The following is a 22,259-nucleotide window of genomic DNA, read 5'->3' as shown; positions in this document are numbered from 1 at the left end:
GAGTTGCAGTCAAAAGCTAATAGAAGGCTAGAGAAGACTGTGATCATGTCAGGAGACCCACTTTGCAACCTCTTTGGGGGGAGATGGGCGGTAATAGAAATTCGAAAAATAGATAGATAGATAGATAGATAGATAGATAGATAGATAGATAGATAGACAGACAGACAGACAGACAGACAGACAGACAGACTGATTTCCATTTCCAACAGCTGCTGTCCCACTCACTCTGCTCTCTTCTGTAGTGATTACTCATGTGTCAAACTAGGCAGGCTTACCCGTCACATTCCCAAGCTCCTGGCACAGTTTTTCTGCCTGGCCTTTCTTAGGTGCCCAGTGACTGCATTCACACAACCCAGCTGAACCCTAATCAAGCTTTGCACGTTGAGTTAATAGAGCCGCAACTGATCTAGTTAAACGTGTTGTGAGAAGGGAGGTGGACAAAGTTTATGAAAAAGGCATTTTACTCCTCCCACTTTCTACCTTTGACCACACTCTGTTCTTTCATCTTATAAGAGCCTCCACCTATTAGCCTGTGAGTCTGGGGGTGGGTGATTGGGAGCTCTCCAAGGCATGAGAGGCTTCTAAGCTCCATGCACAGAGATACCACAGCTGTATCTGTATGGCAAAAATCCTCTTTTCCCATCCACAGACCCTCCTTTGTGTCTACTGGCAGTACACGGCACAGGAAAGCTATATCTGTTATATAGCATCCTGTTCATAAAATCTCTTGGCTGGCACATAGACGGTTGGGAGGCTGTCCCTTCCCTCCCTGCTTCCTGTCTTTTTAATCATTCCCCACCCCCCATCCCTTTTCTGCCCCCTCTTCTATTCTACTGCATGGTCACATCAGAGACAACAGACATGGAAATGACCAGCTAGGGTTTCTAGAAAAGCTGAACTTTGCTGTGGAGGGGAGCTTGTTTAACTCCAAAGTCTAACCCCCTTCAGGTTAGTGAAACAGGAAATTTGTGCAGGTGGGAAGGTTCAAGCATGTTTTATGAACCTGCATGTTGAGCACATTGTATGAACAGGACCACTCTCTGCCTGAGAGCTCTCCAAGGTACTGAAAAATACTCAGGTGCTAAAATAGTCATGGATCCAAATTCCTGCTCTCTCTTGATGTTCTCCAAAGTGCTTTTATTCTAACACATCAATTCCTCTATTCTTTGTTCTTTGCTGCTTCTGACTGCTTCCCCAGACCTTGTCCATCATTCTACTTACTCCTGGCCCAACTAGGACTAAGCAGACCATAGTTCTTTTGAGAAAAACACAGAAGCCACCACCACCAATGGCAGCAACTATCCGGTGGTCTTCAAAAAGCATCACCTGCCATCTGCATTATTGGGGGCTGTACTTTCATTGTGCTGGCAATGATAGCAGATTTCAGTTGGCATCCATGCCCGCTGACTAATGGGGGCTTCCTGTGCAGTAACAGAAGGCCAGACAAGGAGGTAAGGTCCTCCTGGCAGGAATCAAGTCAGGCCATGATGCATTCATCATTTCCTAAACCAATCCACCAGCTCCACATCCGCATTTGTCATTAATTATGCTAATCAGCAAATCATTACTCTCTCAATGACAATGCAACACTTATCAGCTAGTTACTGGCAAATGGGGTGGGGAGAGAAGACTGGAAGAGGAAGGGTCTTTCATCCCTCTCTCCCCAAATTCACAGATTAAACGTGAGCCCAGAGGGAAGAAATGTCCTGTTACTGAAGAAGGAACCCTGATATAGTTTACGGCTAATAGGCCAACGGAGTGTTTCAAAAGATCTCCAGAACCAAAGGATGTGGAATAAAAGATCCAGCAGCAGCTAAGAACTTTGCCTAAGGGGGGAACAATGGCCAGACTAAAACAGGTTCATTTAACAAGACTGGATTCTATGCATTTTTCCCCACAATCCCAAAAACGGCACAATAGTCTTCGCTAATAAAGTAAGTTCCAAATTCAGATCTGCCCTCCATCATGATCATCACTGGATGACCTCGGGCCAACCACTCTTTCTCAGAAATTAGGAGCTGTATCAGGTGGATCTTCTCCACACAAGCTATCTTGTCAAGTCAACCTAGCTTCCTAAGGAGCTCTTTAAAAAGGTTGCTAAATATTGATCAATCATGGTCTACGTAAGGAGAATTTGGGGATGGATTTATTTTCCACGTGATAAGGCTATTCGCCACATATTTTACCCTTTTCACTACTTAGTTTTATTATACGTTTTGTGGTTTGTTGTATTTGATCTATGGCTAAAACACATAAATGGACCTGGTCCTACTGCATGAATACAACAGGTCAGTCTTACAGGAGCAGGCCCAGCGCAAACATTTTCAGGGCAACGGACAACTACAAAGAGTAGACAGGTTGTTCCAAAAATTAGCAAAGCTCCATTGATCATAAAATCCAGAGCAGCCTTCCTGAATCTGGCATTCGTTGGATGGTGGACCTCAAGCGCCATTACCCTGAGATCGATGGAAGCAGAGGCCCAGCATAAATAGCAGAAACCGTGTTAGAAAATGCTGAACCCTTGCAAATTTCTGAAATGGGAAGGCAGGACGGATGTCCCCTTCCAGACCACAGGTTGAAGTCTGAGTTAGTCCCGTTCCTAGAATATTAGAGAGTCAAAGAAAGCCATCAGACAGGTTTGTCATGGGCTCGCTCTAAGCATGATTCCAGCTGAATCCAGCCCATTGCTGGGGACCAGAATCAGTGTTACACGAAAGGCAGAACTTAAGGGAAGTGGCAAAGGTGGTGGGACAGGGCTTAGTAAAGTAAACCACATGCCTTTTCATAGGAAGACTCCAGCTGAAAGCATGGTATCTCTGAGGGGCAGGGAAGGGGAAAGTCACTTAGCCAAGACAGCGAGGGCGATTTCTAGTCTTAAGCAGGCAGCACTTGGCAAGGTCCTCTAAAAGATCAGTTTGCATCAGCTCACCTTTCCCACATGCAATTCCATGTGCTTCTGCCACTGCGATGGGTCTTCATCCCTTACCTCCTTTAGTCCTGAACTTTTATCTCTTCCCAATTCAATTAGCATTGGAAGGCTAAAGATATATTCAACCGGCAGGGAAGCCTTCCAAGCCTCTGTGGAAACATCCTACCGTGTATCATCACAGCCCTGACATTATGCTGCTCCACAGCTTGATTTGCAAAGCTATCCAGACACCACTAACAAAGATGGTGAGTCAGAGAAACCACTCCACGCTTGATTTCAAAGTAAGTTTTCTGTAGCCTGCAAATGATTAAAAGTAGGAACAGCCGTACAGGGGACTAGGAGACCAACGCAGGGTAGAGCGATTACAATCAAGAGTTAGGAATGCAGCCTGAACCAACTTGAACACTTGGCCAATATCCTCCTCCTTCCTATCTCTGATCCACATAGCAAGGATTTAATGCTCTGCCTCCAGGGTTAGAGAATAATTAGATCCCAGATCCTTGTATTAGTGGTCAAGTGGTTGAATCAGACACATCTGGGCAACATGGCACTTGGCAGACATGGCACTTTGGATAGCTCCGGTAACTAACCACTAGCCTATACAAAAATGCCTTTTCGGTTACAAAAACAGAGCGACCAGATATCCACTCCACAGGAACCCAGCAGAAGGGCTGTACCTGTCAACAGCCTGAACTCCTGATCTAAAAACATAAAGCCGCATTAAAACACAACTTCACGCCTCTCTCCAGTCATTAAAAGAAAATCCTTCTTGACAAGGGGAAAACTATCACCAGCAGCTTTGTTTTCATTTGCTGCACAAGCAGTATCAGCTCAAGATGTGTGAATATTTCCTCTGCATTTTTTTTAACTCAGTGTACAAATTAGGCACCCTAGGTTTTTCAGCAGTTGCAGAATCCTTCAAATCTCCAGGGTTTTTTTTCTTCGTCTCCTTCTCCTTCTTCTCCATCATCATCATCATCCCTCCTTCTCCTCTCCTTCTCCCCCTCCCCCTCTTCTCTTCTCCTTCTTCATCATCATCATCATCCCTCCTTCTCCTCTCCTTCTCCCCCTCCCCCTCTTCTCTTCTCCTTCTTCCCCATCATCATCATCATCCCTCCTTCTCCTTCTCTTCTCCTTCTCCTCCTCCCTCTCTTCTCTTCTTCTTCTTCTTCTTCATCATCATCATCCCTCCTCCTCCTCTCCTTCTCCTTTTTTTTTAAAGTATTAGCGACACTGTAATGAACAAAACCTTCATATAAGGAGGAAAAAACAGGAAAGAAAGAAAATACAAGTTCTCCGTTATGCTATGCTAAATGCTGGTCAATGTAATGGAATAGATTAAATTCAGCTTCACCGTGTGTGTGTGCACACGTGTGTGTTTTAACACACCATAAAACAGCGCAATAAGGCACTATAAAAATTGTTTTAATTTTACTCTGAACTCCATCACGCACATCATATACAAGCCTTGAAAAAAAAGAGGGGGGGGGGAATTGTGTGAAAAGTAATTTTGCATAATCAGTACATGCCATCTGGAACAATTAAACGATTTCTATAGAACTATGAGGATCAGTCATATCTGCTTATTAAAGATCAGAAATTATACAAGTAATAAATCCTCAAAAAAACTACATGTGCTCTTGCCTGTCAACGCTGTTTTAACTTCAGATACCGAAGAATGCACGATAAGGCTGAGAAAAAGAGATTAATATATGCAAATTACATTGAGCATTTAAAATCCCCAGCAACTGTCTCCGTTTTTCCTGTCCTTATTGCTGCATTTATGTTTTATTCATCCATTCACACAACTCACCTGTCATTTCATAAGCTATAATATTATGGGGGTATTATTAAACAGCATAAAGCCCCTGTTTTAATTGGAAAGCTTCATTGCATTTTCTAATTATTTGGACTAAATTAAAAGCAGATGTACATAGTTTAATAAGGAGTCTAATATCAGTTCCGGGAAATCAAAATTCATTGCCATTATGGCATTGCAATACTTCTGCAAACTGTACTCCATTTTGAAGGAGGTTGTGCACTCACCCCCCCCTTCTTTCTTTCGAAAAGAAACCTGTCCCAGCAATCTGTTAATTGTCATACTGTTAATAACCGTTTAAATATCCAACTGGCACAGGAGCATCCTATTTATAAAAGAAAAGAGGAAGAAAACAGCAAGCTGAGTAGAAGCAAAGCCACGTTCTTAATAAGACTGCTGCCTCGGTGACATGATATTCACACCAGCGGGTATAATTAACCGAGCATGGAATTGGGGGTGGGGGAGGAATGAAGCATCCTGCTCCAGAATGGGTTAGTTAGGTTGCAACATTTCCTTCTCCTACACAAACAAACGGTGCAGCATTTTTGGTTGCTGTTTTTTTTTTCACTCTTAGGCTCCATATAAAACATCCTATCTCTTCGTTCAAAACATGGAACTGACCCTTAGAGCTCCTGAGTCAGGTGTAGGTACCTAAAATGAAATATCTACATTAGATAGCAACTGTAATAAACAAGAGGCCCCACAGAGTCGAAGGAACTGGGTTACCTTCTCAAAAAGCTCTCCTTACTTAGCTCTTACCTGAAAACCAGATTTCCAGATTTTACTCCCCACGTGGATGAGGCATCCAGAAAGAAAACTCATCCTAGCTTCCCCACGTTCTGTGAGTACACCAGTTACATAAAAGGGCCCATGACATTTTCATGCCCAGCCCTTTCCATCTTCAAATCTCAACCAGGCCTTGCTAGAAGGACAGGAGAAACAGAAGGCTTGATAGAGGCAGGGTTACTGATGGCCACGGGTGCAGAACTCAATACAGCCAGAGAAGAAGTGGGTAGGGGATATTTAGGAAAGCAAATTAAGGTACCCAGCCTTCCTTGTGAAAAATCTCTGCAGCTCAATCTGGCTTGAAAAAGGTTGAACTGGCATTTTCCTGAATCCACTTTGCTTTCCCCCACATCAACAATATTAGTTGTTTGCAATAGAGGTGCTCCAGAGAGATGTTGGAAGTGGCCTTGAGACATTCAGCTGCTGTAAAGAACTCTACCATCACAGATGGCAGGAACGAGAAAGTTTAAAGCGGGTGGGGAAGGGTAAGAATACCATCCAGAAGAATCTCAAAGGTTCAGAGAATTTTTAGCAGGTTCTCTAAAAAGTCCTAGTTTTCCCCACTGCTCTCTGTTCTGTTCTGATTTTTGTTAAATAGAAATTTTGAAGTCTTTAATCAGCCTCCCCTTTCCGGTCTACCTCCAGTGTTTCCCTGATACTGGACCACTGAAAAGACTTCTGCTAGGAGAAGACATCACCAATCAACACTATGGGCTCCTGAGGTCAATAAAGACCTCGGTTTTTTGCTTGACGTCATGAAAATTACCCCACAGCTCTCAAATGTGGGTAGAATGGGATTACAAAACTGCAGGGATGTGGGAAAGCAAGGAATCCAACACCTGAATATTGCAACATTACTGTATAATAAGAGGCAGACACTATGTTTCACGTTGATGCTAAAGGGAATTATTTTGCAGCAAGTTAAAACAATAGTGTTCCTCCTCAGCTCCAAAATTACTGATGTTAATAAAGGTAGTTTACTGTGCCATGTGAACTATTTAATTATCTTTGAAAGGTGAATGGTGTGTGGGGGAAGGGGGGGAATCATGAATCAAAACAATAGTTTTGGGGAGAAAAGAAATGACTAAGCTTTGATTAAATTGTCTTTCCTCATCGAAGGCAGATAAAAGATTTATTTAAAAAAAAAACAAAGGCAATTGAAGTCCACATAATATCCTGGCAGGAAGCATATGGCTTTTGGGTGGGGGGTGGGGGAGGCAAACACAAGAGAAAAAAAAATTACATAGTAGGGGTGGAAAGAGAATAGGGAATTTTGGCATTCCCTCTTTTCAAGGGAAGTGATCCCCCCCCCCTTCAGAGTGCTACCTTAGCTCATTAATCAATGCCAAAGTATTTCTATAGACTCAGGGGTTGGAAAAAGCTATTACACAACACATCAGTTGGATGTTGAATTTTCCATGCCAATTGCTATCTTGGAATTTGGACCCTACTTTTTGATTAATTTTTGGCTTGGAAACTATTTTCCAGAGTTTGATTTGCACACACACACACACACACACACATTTTCATTATGAAATAAAGGCGTATGAAAATGCCAGCTACCTCTGATTACATCATAACAGCTTGGGAGTCTATGAAGACCTAACTCATGGTTTATTTTTATCACCATTTGTTGAACAAACTCCACAGCCCAAACATTACCAACTAGGATCTGGGGTTCACTCAACAAGGAAGAGGTGATACCTGACTGAATTCTCATTACAGGAATTCATCAGCCATTGGTCAAGAAAGCATAGCACAAGACTGGGATTGTGTTCACACAACACACTTAACCCCCCTCTTGGTTTGACCCCAAAATTCAAAAATGGTATAACACCATTTACATTCATAAATTGGCAATTTGCTATCCTCCAGAGATAACTCTTATTAATTTATTTATTTCATTACATCTGTTTTGGGGGACACTACAATGCAATGTCGTAAGCGTGAGGACTGGTCACAAGTCAATTTTTCCACACCGTAGTAACTTCGAACGGTCATTCAACAAATGGTCATAAGTTGAGGATTACCTGTACTTTTTGTCAACAATAGGCACTTATTCAGGGCCATACTGGTTTGTTGTGTTCACTCTTTACATGGTTAAGGAACTAACCCTTTGTCTGGGTTTGGAGAATACACTGAACCTTGATCTGACCAAACTGACCAGGTTTGCACAGAGCAACTAAGTCGGGGGTCATGTGGCTGTGGGAACCAAGATTGACATGAACTAAGTTTTCCACACAGGGTGAATGCAAATGCCAAGCTTGTAACCTTCTTGGTTAAGCTTGCTGTACAATCACAGCTTGGTGCTGCTGAAGTTCCAGCATCTCCAACCAGCATTGGTCAAGGAAGAGTTGAAGTCCACAGCTCCTGAACTGAAGAGGGGGCTGGGCTACCTGACCTCACAGACCCCTTCTGATTTTGCAGTTTGATGATCTGGAAGAGTGAGACTGCCACGGCCTCCGGAGAATGCCACGCTGTCAGCACAGAGCTAAGTTCTTAATGCCATAAAACATCAGAAGGTGGCATGCAAGACGAGAGAAGGGAAAGGAACAAGAAGCAACTCATGTAGCTAACAAAAGAGCTCAGCCTGGCATTGCTCATTGTCTTATAGACAACAGTGAGACAAATCTCCAGAATAATTAGCTCCTTTCCAGCAAACTGACAGATTCTTTCTTTGCTGCGTTAATCTATGGGGGCCTCGCGTTCTTCATAGGCAAGGCAGCTTACATATTAACTTTGACTTTCTGTTCCTCTCCTTTCTGAAGTGCAAAGCTCCTCTGGGGACATGTGACTGGTAGATGAGGGACACCAGGGAAGGAACCTTTGTCCAGGTTCTACCCATGTCTGGTAGATGCTAAATCAGGATCTGGTACTGAGCCACCTGGGAATCAGGTCTGCAACCATATTTAGTGCACATAACCCCCTTCTGGGTATAAACAGGGTTTCCTTCATGAGCCACAATTGGCTGGGTTTACATATCACACTAAGTTATGGTTTACAAGCAGCTGGATTTTCACGATGTGCTAAACTGAACCCAACTGAACCCAAACACATGATCGCTCAAAGTGACAGCTGAACACACTCACTGGCTGTGTCTGTGCTGTATCCTTAGCCAGGTCAGAGAGGAGTTCAGCAGCTAAGCTTGGCGTGGTGAACTTTTTGTGGCTTAGCATGGCGTGTGAACCCAGCTGACTCGATGAGTGATGGAGCAAAGAACTGCACAAATCCACAAAATAAGTAAATCTAATAAGCAAGTTAAATCACATGATGTGGGCACAACCAATGACAGCCAGTCATCCCAAGAGCTTAATGGATGAATGGGAATATGAAGCTGGGTCTGTCTGGTAGCAGTCCAACATTCTACATCAGCACGTTGGCTCTCAAAATATATTCTGAACCAGGGGGGCAACTGAAGGATGGCCATAGGAAAAATGGGAGGAGGAGGAGTGAAGTGGATGAAGCAGAAGGAGAGGAGGAAAAAGAAGGGAATCTGGAATGGAGAACAGGCCACCCTCTCTGCCTTGTAACCTATAGATTCAGATCTTTGGCCAGAACAGTCTGATCCTTGAAGAGCATCTTACTGTACACAGGAGGAGAGAGAACCAAATGGGGAGGAGAGAGAAACCAAACTCCTGTCACTAGGCGTGACCACCGCTAATTCCATCCACACCCACCATCATCATGAAACTTCTAACAGACTCACCTCAGATTTTTTTTTAAAAAAAACTCTATTTGCTCCTAATTTTGGCACTGAGAAACCCAGAAAATATAACCCGTATCAATTAAGGGTGTCACCATATGTACCTATCAAATTTGATGTGGTTGGTCAATGTGACAGCTGATGTGGTTGGTCAATGTGACAGCTGATGTGGTTGGTCAATGTGACAGCTGATGTGGTTGGTCAATCATCAAAAACTCGGTAAGTATGTATGGGGACACCCTTTCTTTTCATCAGAAAAAAAAGCTGTGGAAATCACATGCAAGCCTCAACTTGCTTATCTGATACAATCCAACTCTTGCTACAGTTTTATTATGCCGGTTTTTACAATGGCTGCTACAGATGCAACATCAGGACAGTAAATTTTCCTGACCTGAATACCGCAGTCAGCATTGCAATATTGGTGGACAGAAGTTTCCCTCCATGACTATAATTACAACCCACCTCAGCTCCCTTCTTGAATTAGCAGTAGAAGAATCCATCCAATCAGGGATCCTATGAGTCTTTTAAGAGGATCATATGTTGGGGAGAAAGGTTGATTATGCACAATGTGGATTCCCCATATGATTTAAAATTTGAATTGCATGGGGAATTTGAGGGGCAAGCAATGAAGGAAAGGACCAAGCCAACAAGAGGAGAAGAAAAGATGAATTTGACAGCACTGCCAAAACGACTTGCAACGAAGAATAGTTTCGACTAAGCCCTGGTAACATACAGTTTGTCCGTAACACTTACCGAAATCTTTTGTGCAGAGATGAAACATCTTGCAGCCAAGGCAGGTTTTGCATTTCAAGCCAGAGCATTTTCTCTTTTGTTTTGCTTTTTTGGAAGCAAAACCAACTTTTCTCCCTCTGGGAGCCATTAACATATTGTCTTGGAACATGCTGTTTATTAACTTCACCAGAAAGCTGCCAAGATATTAAAAAGCTCATCCATTTAGCACAAACTTTTGATGGAATATCTGCACTCCTCAAACTGGCATTTCTATAAAGGGTAAGGTCTGGAATTTCGTAGCATAACAATGCAAGACCCAGTGAAAGAAACATTGCAGGAAGAAGTAAACTTAAACATGTTTCAAGAATTTAGACATTTTCTACATCCTACTGATATCAAAGGGAAAAGGTACCGCATGCCTAGATTCCTGCCCAGTGAAATAAACTGGAATTTCATTGATTTAACTCTTAATAAATCTTGGCCATTATGTAGCATGCTTATAAATTATTGTTGATAATAATAAATCGCATTATGATGTCCTCCATCCCCCTTTCATAATAAATAGGAATGGAGAGAACACAATTCTGTCTCCATCAATCTCACAGATAAGAAATCTGTTCTCTTTCAACCAGCACATCCCATTTTTTTATTTCCAGTTCAATGGGTATAATGCTCTTTTGAAAAAACCTCCATTATTAAAAACAAAAGTTTTTTAAAGACAGTTTTTAAAAAAGAAATATTGTTCTAGTATTCTTGAATGGTGAGGAAGATCTATAGAATTCAAATATTTAGACCACAATGTAGGATTCTGGAAGGGCTGAAGCTTTGAGAACAGACCAGGTTCCAATGCTAGGGATGAAGTTTAAGAAGCTTTACTCTGTCATGCAAGGTGTGGTCCGAATTCAACCATCCCTATTCCTCTTAGGTAGGGTTTCCCTTGACATTAAGTCCAGCCGTGTCCGACTCTAGGGGGCGGAACTCATCTCCTTTTCAAAGCCGAAGAGCCGACGTTTCTCCAAAGACACTTCCTCCATGGTCATGTGGCCGGCATGACTACACGGAACGCCGTTACCTGCCCGCTGAAGCGGTACCTATTAATCTACTCACATTGGCACGTTTTCGAACTGCTAGGTTGGCAGGAGCTGGGACTAGCCACGGGAGCTCACCCCGTCACGCGGATTCGAACCGCCGACCTTCCGATCGGCAAGCTCAGCAGCTCAGCGGTTTAACCCGCAGCGCCACCGCGTCCCTTAGTCTGTGCCTAATAAATGATAAAATTCTTCCTCCCGCACACTTAAGGACAAAAAGTTGGTGCAGTTTTGTTTTTTGTTTTGGTATGCTTAGGTAGGTAGGTTTCCCTTGACATTAAGTCCAGTCGTGTCCGACTCTAGGGGGCGGTGCTCATCTCCGTTTCAAAGCCAAAGAGCCGGCGTTTGTCCAAAGACACTTCCTCCATGGTCATGTGGCCGGCATGACTAAACGGAACGCCATTACCTGCCCGCTGAAGCGGTACCTATTAATCTACTCACATTGGCATGTTTTCAAACTGCTAGGCTGGCAGGAGCTGGGACTAGCCACAGGAGCTCACCCCGTCATGCGGATTCGAACCGCCGACCTTCCGATCGGCAAGCTCGGCAGCTCAGTGGTTTAACCCGCAGCGCCACTGCATCCCGGCCCCTATTCCTCTCATGCTGCCAATATTTGTAACTGAGTCTACCTTATTCTAAACTAATCATACCTTAACCCAGTGAGATCTCCTTACCTGTGGGGCTGGCAACACACAATCACACTCCCACCAACTGTTTTAGAAGATATATGAAGCTCAGCTCTCAGAATTTTCTGACCAACAGAACCATTGGTGAGAATTCTAAGCCTTGAAGTTGATAATGAAGGAATTGACACAAAGAGATAATCGGAGGGCTCTAGGATCATGGAAAGTTTAATATTATAATCCAGTAAGACCATTGGGCAATGGGAAACATTTCAGTTAATTCACCGTATGATTTTATTTTATCTATAAAACTTATATGGCTGCCTATCTTATATGCAACAATACTAGGAGGCTCACAACGAAGCTAGTAAAACAGCAATAAAAGAAACAATCACAAAGGAGCAAGCAGCAATTAAGCAACAATTAATTCATCAAATTTAAAGCAATCTCCATATTTCCAAAACCTCCAGATGTGTTTGGGACACTAACACAAGGGCAAGATAGCATGTAACAAGTGCCAGAAAAAAAACGGGGAAATATATATATATATATATTTATATGTGTGTATTATTGCACCTTGAGAAAATCATGGAAAGTATCAAAGACAAAAGATAATTAACACCCCCCAAGCAATATATATATATATATATATATATATATATATATATATATATACACACACATTTTTTTTAAAAAAAAATCACAATTCTTGGATTAATCAACTCAAGTTTAAGTTGATTAATCTACCAATTATACTGATGAAAGGGCCAGCTCTGTCCCATCCTGTTATTAGGGCAAAATTTAAGGGTCATTTCTCCTGCGAAGGAAATAAAGATGCTATAAATGCCACATTTGTTTTAATAATACATGCTGCGCGCTGCGCCCAACATCTGCAAAAACGTAAAGCAGACACACACACACACACACACAATCTTGACATCTATTGTTCCTTAAGTGATGGAAGGTTTAATCAAGAAAACAGGCAATTCATCAATTGCAATGAGCCAGACTGTGTGGCTCTGACAGCCTGCACATGGCTTTATACAGTGGAAGAACCTCGCCACCTGTCAGCCACCAACCTTTTACACCAGGATCCGAGATACCAGCTTCCTCCCCGATCAATTCCCCAGATCTTCCCCATCCCTTCCCCTCCCTCTCCCTGATTAGATTCTCCTTTATTTCGGCACCATCCCCAGTTATTGGCAGGGACAGACGGAGGAGATTTGAAACGACTGATGGCTGTTTATGCACCATCGTCAAAAATTTATGCCCCCTTAAAATGACTTATTCCTCCCTCCGACTTCCTTTATTATAAATAACCTACTCCTCCTTCAACTTCATGCAGCAGCCTGCTCTCCTTCCGTGCTTTAGGTCTGTTATCCTCGGGTAAAAATTGTCTCTGCCCTGCCCTGCCCTCTGACACATTCTCCCTCTCAGATCTTCTCCCTTGTGGGTCTAACCCGCTGATCCCACACCACGCTTCACAAGACGTCATGAAATGTGTGGATTAACCAGTTCTTTCTCATTAATTCGAAGATCACCAGGTCAGAGGATCAAAGGTTCTTCTCGATAGCTCTGCCCTACTCTCTCAATGTCCTCTCAAACTTGGTGTGACCAAGAACCCTACCTGAGGTGGAGTGAGGTTGAGAAGAACCAGTTAGAATGTAATTGGCCAAGAACATGAGCCCACACAAGCACCACACATCTTTATCAAATCAGATCAAATCAAATCAAATCAAGTTTATTACAGCCCTAAGGCAAGATACAATCAAGGTATCTAGTAATAACATATGTATGTATGTATGTTATTACTAGATATCAAGATATCTAGTATCGTATATCCACAAACAGAAAAACAGAGAAACAGAAAAGGAGTAAGTATGATAGGAACTAAAATTAAGAACTACTAAAATGAATTGAAATAAAATACTATTTTAAGAAATTCTGAACCTAAGTAATGGTGTAGTGTATCATGCAGATGCTAGCACAGGACTGGGCAACTTGGGCAGATATTTTCAAGTCCTTGAAAATCCGAGAGAAGTGGCATTACATAGAAATGACACTCCCTACCTGGAAATTTCTTCTAAATTGGAGATATAAGGGTCTCTCTAGAGCCCTTATATAGGGAGCAGTACAGTAACATATGGCTCAGGGTTTCTACTGAGCCATGACCACATGGACATAACTGACTTTTACAATGTGGACGTGCCATCTTTCCACCAAGGCCTACAAGATGGTTCATCACTTAAAGCAACATCATGTCAATTTTACAATTTTAACTCAAGAGGGGAAAAGAACAAGAAAAAGTAGGTGCATTTCTAATTCTGAGCAAGATGGCAAAGAATGCGAATCCTGGCTAAGCCAATGGAAGGAGTCTTGGTTTCTCACCTCTCCTTCCAGCCAAGTGGGAAGGGTTACTGATGGAGTAGTTACCTCCAGGAGACTAGAACTTCATGGCCTCTGGTTCAAGTTGGCCAACAGAAGGGTCTTTGCATTTCTCACCAAAGCAGCCAGACAGGCACTTGTTGAATACACTTATGTATATAATATATTATTTTATAATCATTGAAGAGTATATTGTATTGAAGATGCACTTTTGTTGCCGAACGAAGCATTGTCTGATGAACTTGATATAAATATTTCAAACAAACAGAAAAGACAATACCCATCACTCAGTTGGGTGACATCATGATGGAGAGCTTCATGATGTAGATTCAGGATTATGGCCATGACATGTTGTTAATGATACAGGAAGACTATTTAGCGCGCGCACACACACACACACACACATATGCATGCATGCATGCATGCATGCAACTCTAGGAAGGAGATATACTAACAGCCACACAGCTAAGCAGAATTACTTTGTTTAGTGACAGTCTACCACTGAATATGACATAACTGGGATATACATGAAACAAGGCTGCCACCACCCCCAACTTCACATGGCTATCAAAGAGGTGGAGAAAGAGAGGGGTCTTGTACTGTATGTTCTAAGATAGTCCCATGTTTTCAGAGTAGAGAAACACAATGTGGATTAAATTGGTGGGGGGAAGGAAGAGAAGTGTTAGATGGTATTATCCCCATTCTTGAACCCCATCCTATAATGTAGCTGTCCTACATGTTGACTTGCAGGCTTTCTACGGCATGCAACTGAACATAAAAAGCTGGACTCAATTGTTCATGGGCTGATCCAGCAAAGGAAATGATAACCTTCTTCTACATTGTCAGATTCCCTCTCAACAGAAGTTGTAATGAGAAAGAGAAACAAGTGGCAACTGTCTTCCATCTTTCTCCCAACCTATAGTTCACAGGGCAAAATTTCCGTTTTTCACATTTTTAAACCCATGAGCCTTTCCCAAGAGCAAGGAGAAGAATCCACAACTGCTACGCCACAATTCTATACTCCATCAACTCAGAAACCAACAACAGTCTTAGCGAAGGGATTACTGTTCAAATAACCCTAACATTAAGGTATACAAGTTAACACCATGTCCCTTGGTTAGATTTGTCACTCACAATAAATAAATAAAAGGGAGGCAGGCAGGCAGGCCAAAAGACTATTTTTTGTTTGTTTTCCTCCTTTGTCCCAGCAGAATTCATGGAATTGTTGTTAAAAGAAAGCTCAGTTGTTCCTGGCCCAAAGTGAAAAAGCAGACCAAGAACATCTCTACTACGCAAAAAAATCTGTCCCTTACCTGAAATGGCATATAAATTGGAATGCTGATATTCAAAATCTGGCCGAGTGCCATGTCCTTTCCCTCGGAAGCTGGCAGGAAGTGTCAATGATATATGCCTAGAGAGAAGAGGCAAAAGAGCACACTTAAACTTCAAGAATGACGATGTTCAGCCCAAAATTAGGGAGACAGGGATTCTCATGCCTGAGATTGGTTTCAAAAGATCTTCTTGCCCATGGTGGGCATATAGGAGCTGGCCTTCTCTTGATGGAACACTCTTCTTGGAGAGATCCATCAGAATCCATTAATTTTCTGAATTTAGGCCAAGTTTTGTAAACAGATCCATCCAGGCTGGAGGACTTGGTCCTATTCTAGGGGACATCGGATCATTCTATTTTTCCCCCCCAGGCTAGGCTAATGGGACCATCCAAAATCTTTTCAGAATAAAGTCTTCAAAATCAGAAGTATTCCAGAAGATTTTCTTTGGAAAGCTTTGGACCACCACCAGAATCGTGTGGCTGTTGCCTGGAATCAGCCACGGAGGGAAGAGTTTCTCAAAGCCACAGCTTCTCAGATTTCAGAGAAAACAACCAAGCTGCAGCATTTAACTTTTTCAACATCATTTTAAAGGAAAGATCTCTTGATGATCAGGAGGCATGTGCAAAATATCTGTGCCAAGAAAACTACACAGCCATTTCTGCCATGGCAGGTGTATGCATGGATGGATGGATGGATTGTTTATTAGGATTTTTGAATACAATAAAAGTATAAAGAATTAAAAGAAAGATAAGAGGAAAAAAAGAAAAGAAAAAAAGAAAAGTGAAAAAATAAAGGAAATATAGAATTCTGGCTTCCACCCTTCATTCCATCAAGTAGTTGTCATCTTATTCTTTCCCCTCCCTCTTCAACCCTTCTTAATTCCCAAATCTATAAATCTTCCAGTCTTTTCTTCTTTTAACAAAAAGTCCATATAAGGTTTCCAATCTTTCAAAAAAGTCATTATCATTCTTTCCCTGACCAAGTCGGTCAGCTTTGCCATTTCCACAAGCTCTGTCAACTTTATAATCCAATCTTTTACTTTCATTATTCTTCCATCTTATTCATACAATCATCTTGCCACAGTTGCCAATATTAATTTACAGAATTAATTTACACAATTCCACAATATCAATTTCCCGTATTTCTTTGCTGACTCCATCTCCACAAAACCCTTCTGGTTTTATCTGCAATATCTTTTGCATCGTTGTATCGATTTGCACCCAAAATTTCTTTTTCCCAGGCCCACCGTGCTTGCCACGGCAAACGTCAATGTACAGTTGATCTTGGCCGATCCCTCAAAAACTAATCAGAGTCCAATCTGTTTAGTATTTGGATTGGGACCGCTTTTGAAGCATAGCAGTGGCGAAGTGATTCCTGTATGGTGTCATGCGCTGCCTGCCTCTGAATAAGGCTCAGACACTGGTTCGGTGGATCAGGCTCTGGTTTATTCACAGCGCAGTTACAGCGTCGGAAGAAAAAAGCTGAGAGTGACAGGAGCGCGCCGGTGCGGGGTTTAAATACCCTGCGCCGGTCAGCGCCCCCTCACTCGCGGTCACGTCACCCCCCTTTGTCCAATACGTTGCCCTGCCGGTGGGTGAGGGGTTGCGAGGCCCCGCTGGCATTCCGGGATCGCCCATCATCGGGTTTTCTATTCATCCGGTGATGGCCGTCAGCTGGGCGATCCCCGTTGTATTGGCGCTGATGGCTTGGGTGTGCTCCATGATCCGTTTAGCTATTGTCTGTTGGCCGTTAGTCGTTGTGAGTTGATGGCTACTTATCTTGAGCCCCTTCCCCTGTTTCCTTGCTATTGTCATGTGTGCCATTGCGCTGATGACTTCAGCTCAACGGCACTCATGACATACTGCCCCCTGTCCGAATAGTGCTCCCCCCCAGTTTTCTGGGTTTTTTTTTTGTTTTTTTTTTCCGGTGGAGCTGTCAAAACGGCACTTTTTTTTTTTTTTTTTTCAAAATTCCCGCCGGAGTAGTTGTCGCCCCTCCCTTTGCTCCTCCCTCTACCACGTGCCTTCCCAGGGTGTGTCCATGGTGCGCATGCCCGGGTCACGTCCTGGCGTGAAGCATAGCAGTGGCGAAGTGATTCCTGTATGGTTATCAAGAGCTTAACAAGTAGATGATTTGACTTTATCATAAATTTAGTCTGCCCTAATTGCTGGCATGAATTGACTTTATACAATTGTAAGCAATTCAGCCAGATATGGATACTAAACTCATTGTCCCTGACAGCCAAAACTAGAACTAGGTTTCCTGATAGGACATAAAAAAGCCACATTTTATAGTCATTTTAGACTCTAAAAAGGAAACTTTAAACTCCCCCCGTTACACTTACATGTACATAAATGTGCCACTAAGGAACCCAAAACAACCTAATTTATTGGGAAGGCAAGGAATAATATAACTTCAAGTTCCTAAACGCATACTGTTAAACAAAAACAGCTTGGCAGCATATGGCAAATCAATTACTAGTTTCAATTCTGAAACTCATATTCACACATGCGCATTAAAAAACAAAACAAAACAGCCCCTGAACAAAAGTGGGGAAGGGGGAAGAGAGAAAAATACAAAGCAAAATGCAGGAACAATTGGGAAACAGTAACAGAGCCAAGATGAACGGAGGCTGCTGGTGTTCGGAATATAATTAATCATGATTTCAAGCAGCAGGGAGCCATATTGACACAGGCGTTGCATTTGAATATGTAATTAGGGTGAAGTTCTTCATCAAATTATATATCAAAAAAGAGAGCTGGGTAAGGGAGGGGCTGGTGTAAGGGCTGGAGGGGGGAGGGCACCACTGGAAACCAGAAATTTCCCCCAATTCAGCTGTCACTAAACAGCCTCCCATTATGACTAATTCTGATGCAGCGCGGTGTGAAAAGGTTAGCAACACTATCCTGAGGAAGAGTTATTTCCAACCCATGCAGAACCAGAAACTGTCCTCTACTTAAGTGGAGGAGTAAAATGGGCAGATGAAGACAAGTAAACCTATGAACTGCATCGTTTTACAAGTCAAGATCCTGAGTCCTGCTCAACTGCATGGGAATTCAAGTCCAAGCTAGGGAAAACCACCTAAATCTTGGGTTGATGACAGTCAACGTAATGGTAGAATGTGTAACACAGCCAAACCTTGATTTAACAGACCACTTGGAGTCTGTTAAATCTGAAAACACATTGTTTGCCTGAAACTGCCAAGCAAAACCCTGTTGATTTTTTTTCAGCTTTTCATTATATTCAGGTCCTTTAAAATCTTCTGAACTCTCTGCTCTCAATTGCTGGTTTTCTATCATCATCATCAGTAGTAGTAGTATACTATTAGTAACACCATTTTAAAATCAATTTTTCAGCACCAAAGAGAGTTCGCTGTGTCATCACCCTATCTTTAGACACGTGAAAGCATTTTTTAATTAGGTGATTTATTATGATGATAGTTTCGTCCCACCTTGTATTTACATTTGTATCTATCGATCTATCCATCCATCCATCCATCCATCCATCCATACATACATACATACATACATACATACATACAAAAAACACTGGCTAGACACCATCAAAGTTGACACCAGCCAGAGCATTAGACAACTAAAAGAAGCTATACAAGATCAGAAAAAGTGGAGAGGGCTGGCTCGTAGAGTTGCTGAGAATCAGACACAATTGAATGGACAGCAGCATCAGCATCTCTCTCTCTATATATATAGCTCAAGGTGGCGAACATAACTAATACTTTATTCTTACCGAATTGCTTACTAAATTAGTACTCTAGGAGTAATCTGTTGTTCGTTCCATCAGTATATTAACAGGAATTTCCAACACCAGGGGGAGTTTTATTCCAACTCACTTATTTTTTTAATATTATTAAGAACTTTATTCAGTTTCAACATGTATAGCTACTTTTGAAGCATCCATAAACTTTGAATATTTTGCTTTTATCTGGTTGAAGATTATTAATTGTATTAGGATTAGTACATTTTGTTGTTTATTCGTTCAGTCGCTTCCGACTCTTCGTGACTTCGTGGACCAGCCCACGCCAGAGCTTCCTGTTGGTCGTCAACACCCCTAGCTCCCCCAGGGACGAGTCCGTCACCTCTAGAATGTCACCCATCCACCTTGCCCTTGGTCGGCCCCTCTTCCTTTTGCCCTCCACTCTCCCCAGCATCAGCACCTTCTCCAGGGTGTCCTGTCTCCTCATTATGTGGCCAAAGTATTTCAGTTTTGCCTTTAATATCGTTCCCTCAAGTGAGCAGTCTGGCTTCATTTCCTGGAGGATGGACTGGTTGGATCTTCTTGCAGTCCAATTAGTACATTAGTTGTACCACATAGTTAGTGGCAGGAATTTTAGGGATCAGAGATACTCCTTTCATTCTCATGGATTTTTTTTTCCCTGTATGGCTCTACTGCTATCGTTATCAGCACAATAGTTGTATATTTTGGGGGAGATGGACGGCAATTAAATTTGAATAATAAATAAATAAATAAGGTTAGCAACAATGGCTTAGTGGTAGTATCTTGCCACTAGTAGGATATTGGTGTATTACTAGCAGGTGACCAGTGGATGATTATTTGTTTATTTATTGGATTTTTAAGGCCAGTCGACTCTGAAAAGATCAGGAGCGTGTGGTTTGAATACTCATTGTTTTAATTTTGTAAAAACCAAAGGTTAGGGTGAACGGTACACACACATATACATACACATGTGCACACACACAAAGTTCCAAAACTTTTTTCATCCTTGCTGGCTATTTTTAACCCTCCCTTGGACATATCATCAGCCAAGCCCAGCCCCAAGTCTCCTCCCTTCCTTCACTTCTCCTCTTAGAAATTTCTCGATTTCTTGCTGCATTTGTGGCACGGTAATCCGTAAGAGGATGGGGGATTTGGGGGAGAGGCAGCAAAAAAAAAAAAAGCGGACATTAAAAAAAAAAAGGAAAAAGGAAGGCAATGTCTTTTAATGAGGAACAATAAACTGCCAGTCTCTCTGGAGCCATAATTAGGGGAAATTAATTGAAGTTGTGTTTTGACACACTTGCCGAATGCACCAGCAACGCATGACACATTCGCAACTCCACCCGCCGTACGCTGCCTGACGGGGGTGGGCAAAGGAATCACCAAGTGCCCCGTGCCAATTTGAATGCGCGGCAGGTCGGCGGCGCGCTGTTCCCTACTGTGTTACTCAGGCTAGTATGAAAAGTTACCAGTGAAAGATATTAACAATTAATTACCAGGACTTTGAGAGAATCTCTAATGCCGGAATATGAGGGTGGGGGGGGCAAGGAGAGCTCATTAATGTGAGCAAATGCCAATTAATTCTCCTCACCAGCACTGCAGAAAGCAAGCAATGTGTCCCCTTGCCCGTCAGCATTAAAATGACAGGAAGGGAAGGGGGTTTATCTAAGAGAAGGAAGGGAAATACACACACACACACACACACACGTATTCCTCCTCTCTCCTCCCTCCTTAAACTGGAAAAAATAGCCTCGGAGACCAGGGTAAACAGATGACAAACATGAATGATCTAATACACTTTCTTGTTACTTCTAGACAAAATGGAAGCTGCCAAACCTTTTGGTTCCACTGCTCATCTACAATTCAATGTGATCTGAATACAAATGTCAGAGCGAGCCCAACTTCTTCTCTTCCCCTATCAATAAATCACTCACCATCACCTCTCCTGCTTAAGAGTTGAAGAATGAAGCTGAGGGTGGAGGCAGGGGTGGGGGTGGGGGAGGAGGGGGAGGAGGAGGAAGAAGCTGCCACAGTAATGGAGTCAGGGGGAAGGAGAGGGGGAGGAGATGGAGGGGAGGAGGAGGAGAAGCTGCCACAATAACAGAGCCTGAAAATTTCCCTCCATGTTACGTAGGACAACATATCTCCTCTCTTCCATTTTCCAATGTGCCTGTCATTGGTTGATACCGCCCATACCCCCCCCCACAAAAAAATTAAGCATAATTTCACGCCTGCTACTGGGGCTGAGAAAGGAACATGTGTCCAGACACAGATGGATGATGACTAGGCTAGATGCAGAACAAGACTGTGAGATGTTTGTGGCGGGATCTTGAAACTGGATGTTTTTGAACTCAGGAACTCGCTTTGCTCCAGAAACTTCAAGGTGGCCATAGACAGCAGCCAAACAGTTGCTGGGCTTCCAACAGAAGAGACTCTCTGTAGGTCAAGGTTGAACAGTAGAGTTCTTGGTACCCTCTGAGCGTGGTTGTTGGCTTGCAGACACTTCATTACCCAACTGGGTAACATCATGCAACCCAACAACCAAGCTCAGAGAGCACCAAGAACTCCACAGTTGCTGGGCTCCTGGAGAAATAAGGCCTGGCGCCAAGTCAGATCTAGCACCAGGCGCATTTTTTTTCTTCTTTTGGTTTAATCTGGCCTGGACTCTTGCTACATGACCTTCAAGAAGTCCTTGGAATCTGCTGTGGGCCAGAACAGATGTATTACCCCTATCCTGCAAGTGTTGGACCCTTCTGGGTTCTTATTTCATATCTGCCTGTCTGCACTTTCAGCACTATATAGAAAAAGTTAAACGTGCCCAACATACGAATGCAAGCATGTCAGTCCGCTACTTTTGAACAGTTTCCTGACTGCTAAGAAAAAGGGGAGCTCACCGGGAGTCAACCCAAAACAGAAAAAGTAATTAAAAAAAGAAAAAAGCTGATTTTGCAGGGAATCATTGTGAGATTATCAGCGTCCTTGCATGAAATATGTCAGGTGAGAATGCTGCAACTTCCTGGGATCGCATCATCCCCACCAGGTGAGATCACGAAAGATCTCAGGTACAAGGCTGCTGGAATCTTGTGAGAATTGGCAATTATGAAAGACATCAGCTCTTCCTGGTGGTG

At 42.7% G+C, this 22,259-nt stretch overlaps 1 protein-coding gene across 2 annotated transcripts in view; it reads right to left on the bottom strand.

The window, feature by feature from the left end:
* Positions 1–22,259, bottom strand: part of MVB12B (multivesicular body subunit 12B) — a 63,953-nt gene that overhangs the window by 22,250 nt on the left and 19,444 nt on the right. For both annotated transcript variants that reach the window (XM_063316103.1, XM_063316102.1), the window contains exon 7: positions 15,379–15,476. In XM_063316103.1, coding sequence (XP_063172173.1) covers positions 15,379–15,476 — 98 coding nt within the window. The remainder of the gene's footprint in view (positions 1–15,378; positions 15,477–22,259) is intronic.

This window comes from Candoia aspera, chromosome 16 (genome assembly GCF_035149785.1).
Source record: "Candoia aspera isolate rCanAsp1 chromosome 16, rCanAsp1.hap2, whole genome shotgun sequence".
In the NCBI taxonomy this organism is placed as follows: domain Eukaryota; kingdom Metazoa; phylum Chordata; class Lepidosauria; order Squamata; family Boidae; genus Candoia; species Candoia aspera.
Note: the sequence above shows the minus strand (reverse complement) of the source record. Positions and strands in the feature narration are given on the sequence as shown.